Source organism: Macaca nemestrina, chromosome 7 (genome assembly GCF_043159975.1).
Source record: "Macaca nemestrina isolate mMacNem1 chromosome 7, mMacNem.hap1, whole genome shotgun sequence".
In the NCBI taxonomy this organism is placed as follows: domain Eukaryota; kingdom Metazoa; phylum Chordata; class Mammalia; order Primates; family Cercopithecidae; genus Macaca; species Macaca nemestrina.
This window is the reverse complement of record NC_092131.1, coordinates 2,624,677-2,637,370: the sequence shown is the minus strand read 5'-3', so window position 1 is coordinate 2,637,370 and position 12,694 is coordinate 2,624,677. Positions and strand designations below refer to the sequence as shown.

The following is a 12,694-nucleotide window of genomic DNA, read 5'->3' as shown; positions in this document are numbered from 1 at the left end:
CTGTGCATGGAGGCTGTGCATGGAGGCTGTGCATGGAGGCTGTGCATGGAGGCTGTGCATGGAGGGCCTGCAGACCAGCAGCCCTGTAAGCAGCTGCCTTTGTGCTCCACAGAGGATGGCCTGGAACGTAGAGGCGGGGAGCCGGAGGGGTCCCTGCCTGTGCGCACGCGGCGACGGCTCCCTCAGCTGCCCAGTGAGAGGGCCGACAGCCCTGCGGGCCCGGAGAGCAGCAGGAGGAGTGGGCCTGGGCCACCGGAGCTGGGCAGTGAGCAGCCCGGCCGCCTCTTCGGCCAGGAGGAGTTGGACCCTGACAGCCTCAGCGATGCCAGTGGTTCGGACGGGGGCCGAGGCCCTGAGCCAGGGGTGGAGCCACGGGACAGCAGACGCAGGAGCCCCCAGGAGGGGCCCACATGGAGCAGGGGTCGGTGCTCACCAAGGGCCCCCGGGGAGTCAACTCCCACCTCTTTCTTCATTGGGGACCAGGATGGGGATGCTGTGTTACCTAGGAAACCACTTATGGCTCCAGGGGATGGGGAGGGCTTAGGGCAGGCAGCCCAGCCCAGCCCCCCAGCACGGGATGGCATCTATGTCAGTGCCAATGGGAGAATGGTCATCCAGCTACGGCCTGGACGGTCCCCAGAACCCGATGGCCCTGCCCCACCCTTCCTCCGGCAAGAGAGCTTCACTAAGGAGCCAGCCAGTGGTCCCCCAGCGCCCGGCAAGCCCCCCAACATCTCCAGCCACCCACTTCTACAGGACCTGGCTGCTACCAGGGCCGCACGCATGGACTTCCACTCCCAGGACACCCACCTGATCTTGAAGGAGACAGAGACGGCCCTGGCGGCCCTGGAGGCCCGACTCCTCTCCAATTCTGTGGACGCCGAGTGTGAGGGGGGCAGTACTCCAAGGCCGCCGGAGGACGCCATGTCTGGGGACTCGGACGTGGACACTGCCAGCACGGTCAGCCTGCGCAGTGGCAAGAGTGGACCCAGCCCCACAACCCCGCAGCCCCTGCGGGCACAGAAGGAGATGTCGCCATCCCCGCCAGCTGCACAGGACCCAGGAGGCACCACCCTGAGCAGTGCCCGTGAGCAGCCCTCAGAGAGACAGCGTCACCCACTTGGCCCGACGGACATGGGCCGTGGAGAGCCAGTACGGCGCTCAGCCATAAGGCGTGGCCACAGGCCCCGGGGGTCCCTGGACTGGCCCAGTGAGGAACGTAGCCCTGTCCTCGCCCACCCACCCAGCTCAGAGGTGATGGCCTCCAACCATGAAACCCCTGAGGCCACCGGGGCAGGACGGCTCGGGTCTCGCCGGAAACCAGCAGTCCCACCGCCATCCCCCGCTTCCCGGGAGGAGCAGAGCCGCAGCTCAGCCAGCTCCCAGAAGGGGCCGCAGGCCTTGACCCGCTCCAACAGCCTGTCCACCCCTCGCCCCACACGGGCCTCCCGGCTGAGGCGGGCCCGGCTGGGGGACGCTTCAGACACTGAGGCCGCGGATGGTGAGCGGGGATCCCTGGGCAACCCTGAGCCTGTGGGCCGGCCAGCTGCTGAGCAGGCCAAGAAGCTGTCGCGCTTGGACATCCTGGCCATGCCCCGGAAGCGGGCCGGCTCCTTCACAGGGACTAGTGACCCCGAGGCAGCCCCTGCCCGCACCAGCTTCTCTGGCCGCAGTGTGGAGTTGTGCTGTGCCAGCCGCAAGCCCACCATGGCCGAAGCACGGGCTGTCGCCAGGAAGGCTGCCACCACAGCCACCAGCACGGGTCCCCGCCAGCCCTTCAGCAGAGCCCGCTCGGGCAGCGCTCGATACACCTCCAGTGAGTGCCAGGGCAGGTGGGAGGCCAGGGCCAAGGCAGAGCTGCCAGTAGGTCTGCAGCATCCTGGATGCCAGCTGAGTGTTGGCTGTGGGCCCCTGGTCCTGGCATGAGAGGAGCCTTTGTTCCCAAAGCTGGGGTAGATGTGTTGCTGGACTCACGTACACACACACATGTGCATGGCCGAGGGCAGGGCCCGTAGTGCCCTGATGTGGGTTGAACACCCTGACCATGTCTGGCGTGGTGGGGGCCTTCCATCCCCCAGCGTGGGTCTTCACCACTCTTCTGTACTCCTGGCTCAGGCCCCTGGTGCCTTACGGTCCCCACGCCATCTGCCCATGGGCCTGGGGCCCTAGGCCTGGGGAGGGCACTCCCGTGGATCTCTGCCGCAGTACTGTGGCTCAGTGAAGGGTGCCAGGTACACCTGTGCCCCCTGCTGGTAGCTGCTCTAACACCTTTCTGAGTCCGCAGGCCCCATGGCCAGGGAGGGAGGGAGGGCTGTGAGCAGAGCCCTGCCCCCCAGATGTCCATGGGCACAGCAAGCAGGGATGGTCCTCTGTGGCCACCAGAGCTGGCCTCCTACCTGGGGTGGCCAGACATCCGCGTCTGCAGAGCGGGGCCCACCCCGCCCGCCGAGGGAGCTGAGCTGTCCTGCGAGTGGATTGGTTTGAGGCCAAGGTGTTGCTGCTACTGCCTTCTGCCCTGTGCTCCCACCTACCCACCCATGATCCCAGTGGAGCCTCTTCCCCAACTCCCAGGGTCCTCCCATGGCCCCGCCCCAACTGCTGGCTGCACTGGGCAGGCCCTGCGCGTGGCTGGAGGCTGAGGCAGGGTTCGCTGGAGGAAGGGGTGGGCTGGGGCCGAGGGTCACCCCTGCTTTGTGGAGCCTGCCATCCCTACCCCACGTGGTGCACTGGTAATGTTTGATCCAAGCATGCGGCTGGCCGTCATCCCCACCTATGGTGCAGGTGCGCAGCTGCTGCCGGGCTCTCAGAGCAGGGCTGGTGAGGAGGCTAGGACTCCGCCCAGCAGGGGCGGAACCTGAAGCACTGGGCCTGACAAACTGAAGCAGGCAGCAGGGAGGGGCTGCAGTGGCCTTGCTTGGGCTCTGACTGGTCCTTGCCTGTCTGTCTGGTCCAGCCTGGGCCGCAGCAAGTCTTGGTAGGGAGGTTTACTCTGTTTTGGCATCTGCCAGACACTGCTTTCCCACCACCTGTAAGGGGGTTTCCCACCTAATCAGGTGCAGACTGCTCCCGGGTCGCAGCCACTGGCCTGGGAGCACCAGGCTGCCTTCCCCGCATGTGCCCCTGGGCTGGTGGGGGCCTTGTGGCCCCTGGAGCTCAGCAGCTGTTGATGTTTCAATGAAGGGCTACTGGGTTGGGGCACCAGCCTTGATGCTCCCCAGCCCTGCAGCACTGAGCCCTCGCCCACAGGGACCCTGGGACTGCCACAGGGTGCTGAGTGCTGCTTTGTTCTGTTCTTGCTTCTGAAACCAATTCACTCACCAAGACACGCGGCGCCGGCAGCAGGGCTCGGATTACACGTCCACCTCTGAGGAGGAGTACGGCTCCCGCCACGGCTCCCCCAAACACACACGCTCCCACACCTCAACAGCCACTCAGACCCCGAGGGCTGGAAGCTCCAGTCGGGCTCGTTCCCGGGTCCCTGGTCCCCGGGACACGGACGATGATGAGGAGGAACCTGACCCTTATGGTTTCATCGTGCAGACGGCAGAGATTGCGGAGATCGCCAGGTGAGCAACCCATTCAGAGTATATCCCCTGGGTCAATCCACTGAGTGCTGGTGCCTTTTCTCGAGTGAGAGCACCCTGAGGGCAGGGACCAGGCTGGGAGCTCCCTTCTTGAGTGGATAGATGGTACGGCAGATGGCTGGCTAGCTGGATGGATGGCTGGATGGATGGATAGGCGGGTGGGTGGGTGAGTGGGTAGATGGATGGATGGGCAGGTGGATGGATGAATGGGCAGGTGGGTGGGTAGATGGATAGGTTGCTGGATGGCTGGGTGGGTAGGTGGGTGGGTAGGTGGGTGGATGGATGGATAGGATGGTGGGTGGGTGGGTAGATAGATAGATTTCTGTGTGGGTAGATGGCTGGGTGGGTAAGTGGTTGGATGGAGGATGGATGGATGGACAGGTTGATAGCTGCATGGATGAATAAGTGGATGAATGAATGGATGGGTGGAGGTTGGATGGATGGATGGAAGGATGGATGGAAAGGTTGGTGGGTGGCTGGGTGGGTTAATGGATGGGTAGATGGGTGGGTAGATGAATAGGTGGATAGATGGATGGATGGGAGAGGTTGGTGGGTGGGTGGGTGGATGGGTAGGTAGATAGATGGGTGGGTAGATGAATAGGTGGATGGATAGGAGAGGTTGGGGGGTGGATGGATGGATGATGGGTGGGTTGATAAATAGGTGGATGGACGGGAGAGGTTGGTGGGTGGGTGGGTGGATGGGTAGGTAGATAGATGGGTGGGTAGATGAATAGGTGAATGGATAGGAGAGGTTGGGGGGTGGATGGATGGATGGGTCGATGGGTGGGTTGATAAATAGGTGGATGGATGGGAGAGGTTGGTGGGTGGATAGATGGAAGGATGAATGGATAGGAGGGTGGGTGGGTGGATGGATGGATGGGCGGGTGGGTGGGTAGATGGATAGGTTGCTGGGTGGGTGGATGGGTGGTTGGATGGGTGGGTAGGTGGGTAGGTGGATGGATGGATGGATGAATGAGTGAGTGGGTGGATGGATGAGTGAGTGGGTGGATGGATGGATGAGTGAGTGGGTGGATGGATGAGTGAGTGGGTGGATGGATGAGTGAGTGGATGGATGGATGAGTGAGTGGGTGGATGGATGGATGAATGAGTAGGTGGGTGGATGGATGGATGGATGGATGAGTGGGTGGATGGATGGATGAGTGAGTGGGTGGATGGATGGATGAGTGAGTGGGTGGATGGATGGATGAGTGAGTGGATGGATGGATGGATGGGTGGTGGATGAGTGGGTGGATGGATGGATAGATGAGTGAGTGGGTGGGTAGGTGGGTGAGTGGATGGAGAGATGGAAGGATGGATGAGTGGGTGGATTGACAGATGTATGGATGAGTGGGTAGGTGGATGTATGGATGAGTGGATGGATGGATGGATGAGTGAGTGGGTGGATGGATGGATGAGTGAGTGGATGGATGGATGGGTGGTGGATGAGTGAGTGGGTGGATGGATGGATAGATGAGTGAGTGGGTGGATAGGTGGGTGAGTGGATGGATAGATGGATGGATGGATGAGTGGGTGGATTGACAGATGGATGAGTGGGTAGGTGGATGGATGGATGGATGAGTGAGTGAGTGGATGGATGGATGGATGAGTGGGTGGATGGATGGATGAGTGAGTGGATGGATAGGTAGACGGATGAGTGAGTGGGTGGATAGATGGATGAGTGAGTGGATGGATGGGTGGATGGATGAGTGAGTGGGTGGATGGATGGATAGATGAGTGAGTGGGTGGGTGGGTAGGTGGGTGGGTGGATGGATGGGTGGGTGGATGGATAAGTGAGTGGGTGGATGGATGGATGGATGAGTGGGTGGATGGATGGATGAGTGGGTGGATGGATAGGTGGACGGATGAGTGAGTGGGTGGATAGATGGATGAGTGAGTGGGTGGATAGATGGATGAGTGAGTGGATGGATAGGTGGACGGATGAGTGAGTGGGTGGATGGATGGATGAGTGCATGGATGGGTGGACGGATGAGTGAGTGGGTGGATGGATGAATAGATGAGTGAGTGGGTGGGTAGGTGGGTGGGTGGATGGATAGATGGATAGTTGGATAAGTGGGTGGATTGACGGATGTATGGATGAGTGAGTGGGTAGGTGGATGGATGGATGGATGGATGGATGAGTGGGTGGATGGATGGATGGATGAGTGAGTGGGTGGATGGATGGATGAGTGAGTGGGTGGATGGATGGATGGATGGATGAGTGGGTAGATGGATGAATGGATGAGTGGGTGGGTAGATGCAGATCTTCCCAGGAGGTGGAGGGCCTCCTCAATGGTTTTTATTAGAAATGAACTTCTTCATGTGGTCATTCAGTAACAGGGCCCTCTCCAGGCCAGGCACTGGGGAGGATGGGGTAGGGAGTTGGGTGGGAGTGAGAGTGGTCTTTGCCAAGCAGTGGTCAGTACTGCAAAGGCAGGCCCTGAAAGGCTGTGGGGCAGGCAGGGGAGGTCCCAGGACCAGGGGGATGGCAAGTGTTTGTTGTGGAGGATGCTGAGCTTGAAGCCCATGAGGCACCTGGAAGGAGGTGGCCAGGAGCAGGCAGCCCTTAGAGAGTGGCCCACACTGGGTTGGAGGCGCAGGCACCTGAGGCTGTGAGCAGCATGAAGTTGGTGGGGAGGACCTGGGGGGCTTGGAAGGATGGGGACTGGGGACAGGGCTCTTGGGATGCTTGAGGTGTTGATAGGAGTGTAGGGAGGAAGGCTGCCAACAGCTGAGGAAGTGGGCATAGGGTTGGGGCTCTGGACAGAGACACTGCACCTGGGTGAGAAGGGGGTTTCCAGGCCTGAGAGCAGAAGGGGACATGGGGGGCCCATGTGAGTTTCTGGAGTTCTCTGCCTTCCACAGTGGGTGAGCTGGAGCATGCGATGTGCCAGGGGCAGGAGGCCAGAGAGTGCTGGGCAGGGGCCCGAGGGCCAGGGGCACGTGCCAGTTGGTGTCACCCGGAGGTGTAGGGATGGCTTCCATGTTTTGTTTTGATGTGGAAGGGTGGACCCAGTCCTGAGTGAGGCCAGGGCAGCCAGTGGACTGCGCAAGGCCATCTGGGCAGAGGGCGCTGGGGCTGTTTCTCTGGTCGTGCCAGCATCTGGCAAGGGGAGGGGGAGGGTCCTCAGGGTGGTCTGTTCCTTGGGTGACTGCCAGTGTGGGGGCCAAGGAGGCTTGGGGTAGGGCCTGTCCCCATGAGGATGGGTGGTTGACAGTGACAGGGACCCCGGGTCCCCAAGGCCTGGGCTGAAGGCCTAAGTGGGGCAGGACTTGCTGGTGGCCCAGGTGCTTAAGGGGCCGGCAGGAGAGGCGACAAGGCTGTGTGCTCCAGCAGAGGGCAGGGAGCTGCTCAGGCCCCCGCAGGCCCCTGTCCTCGCTGGGAAGTGTCTGTTACCTCGGCAGGGTGGAGGCCTGTACCCCCTCAGCACATCCTAGGGGGACTGAGCTGGCAAGGCTTGAGCAGGGGGCTAGGCTGAGCTGCCACTGGCCTCACTGACCTGCAAGGGGTCCCCTGCCTCTCTGGATCTGCCTGCCCCACCCTCTGCCCAGCCCCTACCCTCAGTGTGAGGAGTGCCAGGCTCTAGTTGCTGTGACCTCAGTCCACTCCCTTCCTTGCCTCAGTTTCTCTGCCTGCAGAGCTGGACGCCCGTGACACCCACACGTTCTATGGCTGAGTCCCATCCATCCCATTTGGGCCCCGCAGCTGTGATGCTGGCCCTGGGGGACCAGAGAGGGAGGAGGTGTGGCCTGCCCCAGAACCAGCAGGGGTCTCTGTGCACCCTTCTTTTCAGGTTCCATCCCAGCCCCTCACCATCCCTCCTTGTGGCTGAGGGGAGTTGGGCCTCCCTGTAGGGCCATGGCCAGTGCCTGTGTAACCAGTGGCTAGGCCAGTGTTTGGGGCCAGGCTGGGGAGCACCTCCCCCAGGCCCCACCTCTGGCCAGCAGCTGCCTGGGAGCTGGGAGGGACTTTGAGGCCTGTCTGGCCCCTGCTGCCCCGACTTCCTCTGTGCAGAACCTGCCGTCTTTCCTGCCGGCTGCAGGCTGAGCCAGACGCTGGTGAAGGACGTGGCCATCCTAGCCCGGGAGATCCATGATGTGGCTGGGGACGGTGACACACTGGGCTCCTCGGGGCCTGCCCACAGCGCCTCCCTCAGCACCATGCCCAGCACCCCCGCCTCGACCATCTCTGCCCGGGAGGAGGTGAGCCCCAGGCTTTCTGAGGCCCCTGTGCCAGAGCCACCCTCGAGGAAGGTCAGTCCAGGTCCCCACAGCCCTTTGCATGCCTCGGCTGAGGCCCTGCTGCGCACGCCCCCTTGGTGAGCTGGAGCGTGTCCCCCTGGGTCAGCGCCCCAAACGGCCACCGGAGAGCTCAAGGTCTGGGGAGCTCGTGGCGCTTGAGTCAGGCTTGACTGTGCCGTCATCCCCAGCCCAGCTGCCTTCATGGCGGGGCAGGGACACAGGAGGGATCCTGCACAGATGGAAGGTGGGTGTGCTGTGTCCACCTGCCAGGCCGGAGCAGGGAGGTGCAGCTGGCCACAGCCTGGCAGGAGCCTCTGCCCGGGGCCCACGGTGCCGGCCCTCCCTTTTGCAGCTGGTGCAGCGCATCCCTGAGGCCAGCCTCAACTTCCAGAAGGTGCCTCCTGGCTCACTGAACTCTCGGGACTTTGACCAGAACATGAATGACAGCTGTGAGGACGCCCTGGCCAACAAGACACGGCCTCGGAACCGAGAGGAGGCATGGTGCCCACTGCCGCCACGGAGCTGGGTGTCGGGGGGAGCAAGGGCAGGGCTCCTTGAGGGCAGGGGCCATGCTGATGCCGGGCTCTTGTAGGTGATCTTTGATAACCTGATGCTGAACCCGGTGTCCCAGCTGTCGCAGGCCATCCGTGAGAACACGGAGCACCTTGCCGAGAAGATGAAGTGAGTCAGCTTCCCGGCTGAGGTGGATGCCCGGACACCAACAGAGCTGCATGAGCTGAGACTCAGGCCTGGCTGAATCCCTCAAGGGCAGTGGTTTTATGGGTACACTCGTGTGTACCCGTGCAGCCAGCCCTCCTGTGTGCATGTGTATGCGGCTCCCAGCAGGCAGACCCTGAACTCAGAGGAGCCAGCGCCTCCAGGGTGGCCCTTCCTCCCCTTCTCTCCTAGCCCTCATCCTGGGCCCAGCCCTCCCCACTGCCCAGTGTTAGACACACAGATGGGAATTTGGTGCCCGTTAGCCCAGGTCATGCATCAGGCCTCAGTTTTCCCCTTAGGCCCAGGTGGGGTGGGATGAACTTCACCATAGCAGAGGAGGTCTGGAGAATTGTGCCTCAGCTCTGTCATCCCTGTCCTTGTCCCCCCATTTCTGCCTCCCCTGCCTCGGACAGGATCCTCTTTCAGAACACAGGGAGAGCCTGGGAGGACCTGGAAGCCAGGATCAACGCTGAGAACGAGGTGCCCATCCTGAAGACATCTAACAAGGTGAGCGCCGGGGCCCGGTGTCCCTGGGCCCGCCCCCAGCCAGCCTCACTTTGCCCGGCTGGCCCTAAACCTTGTCCCAGCTCCTGTACCCAGAGCCCCAGGGCGGGGCTGTGGCCTCAGAAGTTGACTCCACCTCCCTTCCTGCCATGTTTCCAGGAAATCAGCTCCATCCTGAAGGAACTGAGGCGGGTGCAGAAGCAACTGGAAGGTGAGTGTGGCCCAAGCCCAGGACAGTGAGGGAGGCTGGCAGGGCCTTGTGGGGAACCCTGACTCACAGGGTGGCAGCAGGTGAACTGGATCCGCAGCCTGACCCTCCCTCCCCACCTCCAGTTATCAATGCCATCGTGGACCCCAGTGGGAGCCTGGACCTGCTCACAGGAAACAGGAGCTTGGCCAGCTCTGCACAGCCGGGGCTGGGGAAGGGCCGTGTGGCTGCCCAGAGCCCACCCTCGCCCGCCTCAGCTGAGGCCCTGCTGCCAGCCCTGCCGCTGAGGAGTTTCCCACAGCGGGTCAGCTGTGGGCCTCCCAGCCTCCCGGACCCCACCTTCCTCCCTGATGCCGAGAGGTTCCTGATCTAGGCCCCGGACCTGGCCAGGCTGGCTTCCCTGTGCGTGTGCGTCTCTGCCTCCCGTCCGCCGCACGCCCGCCTGCCTGGCCGCAGGTGGTTCTCCCTGAAGACCCCCACATGTGCCATATCCCCGTGGGCGGGTGCCTCCCACGCCCTTGCTCCCTCGTCAGCTCCCAGCCAGCACCCTACTCACCCTGTCCAGCCCTGTGGCCACCCCCACCCCCGCCCCACCCCCTACAGGTCTCTGGCCCAGCTCCTGGCCAGGCTGCTGCCAAGGTCAAGCCCTCAAGGGCATTACCCCACCTCCTCTTCATCACTGTTATTTTTGTCTTTAGCTTTAAAGGAAAGAGTTGTTGGTGCCATTGCAGGTGCCCCCTCCAGGCCTGACTGGCTCCACCAGGCACTAAGCTGCCATACCCCTTTGTACTGGCCTGCGGCCATGCAGAGGAAGAGAGGTCGACTGTGGGGTCATTTGGTGCCAGACATGGAGCTGGGGCAGGCTCACCTGTCCTGGGACTATCTAAGATGGCAGGGCACTTGCCCTGGTGGCTCCCACCTGGCCCCAGGCCTTTTATAGGCAGGAGCCCCACTGCTTCCAGCCTTTGGTGCCAACACAGTTGCCAAACCCATTGAGCTTGGGGCTGTCCCGTGGAGCCCTCCTGGGTGTGGACCAGGGGCTGGTTGAGAGCTGAGCCATGCACACAGGTACAGATACCCCCCCACTCCCATGCACTCGGCTAGTCCAGGCACCTCCATGCTGCACCATGAGGACTGTGGGGCATGTCCCTGTGAGGGGCTATGGGCCTCTGTACTTGGGCTTCCAAGGGCCTGGGCACAGCCGGGTGCGTGGCAGCCCTTCAGGCGGGGGTGAGTGCACAACCAAAGTGACTGGAAGCCGGGTTTCCGGAAGCTCACAGCTTGGCCTGCACTACACGCCCTCCCCTTTGGTTTCATGCCATCAGGCCTCAAGTGGGCATGGGGGCAGGGACGGGCCCAGGAACTGTTGTTTTCTCAGGATTCTTTCAGCTGGGAACATGGCAGGTGAGCAGAGCTTGGCCTCTCTGCCGTGGCCCCTGCTGGGGCAGCCCGTGTTGCCAGAGCCTCTAAGCCAAAGAGCCCATTGGCCGTGGTTGGTGGGGATGGACGTGGGGGGTGTCCCACCTGGACCAGACTGGCGTAGGTGAGCTCCATACCCCACCTGGCATTGGTACGAGAGTTGGACCTGGACAGGGCCAGCTGCTGGGGGAGCGGCGCTGGGGGCTGGAGGCTGGAAGTGGGTGGTTTGTGTCCCCTGTTTACTTTTAGCTGATCTGGGGTTGGGTGTACGGGTTCTGTGCCTCTGAGCCCTGCGGCCCACCTGATGTTTACGTGTGGGGGGGGCGGGGGAGCAGGTGTCTCCCCCTGGTCCCCGCCCCAAGAGCCTGCTGTCTATATGGAGGAGGTGCTAGTCCGGCCCACCGGGCTGCTGCCCACCCCTGCATGCCTCAGTTGCCCACCCCGCCTGCCCCTGGACATGAAATGGTCACTCTTCATCCACGGCTCCTTCCCACCCCTCAGCAGTGGCAGTGCAATGTTTTGAATTCACAAGTTCCTGCTCCTCCCCATGCTGAGCTCCTTTGTTCCTCCCCCTCCAGCCTTTGCCTGGGAATGGTCCTTGTTTGCCAGGCTTCTCGGAGGGTTCACTGTACATTCGTTCTCAGGTGGTCTTGTGGCTGTCTTTCGGAAAATGGTTATTTTATATGATTTGTCATGGAATTTGTTCTAATAAATCATTCTTCTATCACATGGCAGCACGCTGGAGCCTGTCACCTTGGCCTTGCTTCTCTATCCATGGTGTTTGGGATGGGTGGGGCCCTGCATGTAGGACAGACCAGGGGAGGCTGCAATTCAGAGATGCTGCCACCAGGGGGCGGCCTGGGCTAGAAAGCAGCATTTCCAGATGTTGACTCCTAAGAAACAGAACTAATTTATGAAAACTCTTCAGTGAGACAGCATCCAAGAGCACTGTTTTTTTGTTTTGTTTTGAGATGGAGTCTCACTGTCTCCCAGGCTAGAGTGCAGTGGCGCGATCTCGGCTCACCACAAGCTCCGCTTCCCCGGTCCACGCTGTTCTCCTGCCTCAGCTTCCTGAGTAGCTGGGACTACAGGCGCCTGCCACCACGCCCGGCTAATTTTTTGTATTTTTTAGTAGAGACGGGGTTTCACCGTGTTAGCCAGGATGGTCTCGATCTCCTGACCGTGATCCGCCCGCCTCGGCCTCCCAAAGTGCTGGGATTACAGGCCTGAGCCCAGCCACTGTGCCCGGCCGAGAGCGCTGTTTAAAACTTCGCTCATCCTGCATAAAAATAGGCAGTGAGCAGGCACACAGCCGCCATGCGGTGAGCGCCACTTCCTGCCGCAGTTCCTTCTCCCTGCTACGGCTTTGGAGGACACCCACTGCCCGTCATTGCGTCACATCACTGGCACCCATCACACCCGGGTCACTGGAGGTGTCGGAGGTCGCTGTCCACCTTCAGCCACAGGGCGGGCCCCACGGCACTGATGTGCTGTCGGGCTGCCAGGCTACCAGGCAGCGGCTCAGGTCCTCAGCGAGGCTGACCTTGAGACCCTGGCGGGAGTAGCAGGGCGGGCTTTTTACCTCCGCAGCCCAGCTGTCCAGCTGCTCCGAGCCCCTCATCCTTCCACTCCCTGTGATGGTTGTGGATCGCCAGATGTTCCTGGGTGGACTGCCTTTATGATGCCACCCTCGCCTGTCCTTGGGGACGCATCTGAGTTTGCAAGGGGATGGTTGAGCCGAGCGGCCCACCAAGAACTTGAGGACGGGGCTCCACAGGCTCATGCGGCCACTCGGGGCCTCCACGCCTTGCCTTGCCATCTGAACCATCTCAGTGCCACTCCCAGGGCCACACTTGAGGTGGTCACTGCTGGCCCAGTCACTGAGACCTTAGTCTGGGCAGCAGACCCCTGAGGGCCTTCTGAGCGGGGCCCTTCAATGGGCCTTCCCAGAGACCCAGGGCCCACTGGAAAGTCAGCCTGAACATACACCCCGGGGCTCACGGCTGCAGAAGGTTCAGTGGGG

The 12,694-nt window shown here is 61.9% G+C and overlaps 1 protein-coding gene across 2 annotated transcripts in view; it reads left to right on the top strand.

Annotated features, from left to right (window-relative positions):
- LOC105489844 (centrosomal protein 170B) overlaps positions 1–11,405 on the top strand; it is a 31,894-nt gene extending 20,489 nt beyond the window's left edge. The window contains exons 12-19 of one of the 2 annotated variants that reach the window (XM_071099478.1): positions 113–1,816; positions 3,428–3,566; positions 7,625–7,784; positions 8,176–8,319; positions 8,416–8,504; positions 8,954–9,047; positions 9,204–9,255; positions 9,378–11,405. In XM_071099478.1, the coding sequence (XP_070955579.1) occupies positions 113–1,816; positions 3,428–3,566; positions 7,625–7,784; positions 8,176–8,319; positions 8,416–8,504; positions 8,954–9,047; positions 9,204–9,255; positions 9,378–9,625 (2,630 nt within the window). In that variant the 3' untranslated portion in view covers positions 9,626–11,405. Of the gene's footprint in view, positions 1–112; positions 1,817–3,322; positions 3,567–7,624; positions 7,785–8,175; positions 8,320–8,415; positions 8,505–8,953; positions 9,048–9,203; positions 9,256–9,377 lie in introns of both variants that reach the window. The other variant, XM_071099477.1, reaches the window with a different exon arrangement.
- Positions 11,406–12,694: the final 1,289 nt, after the last annotated feature.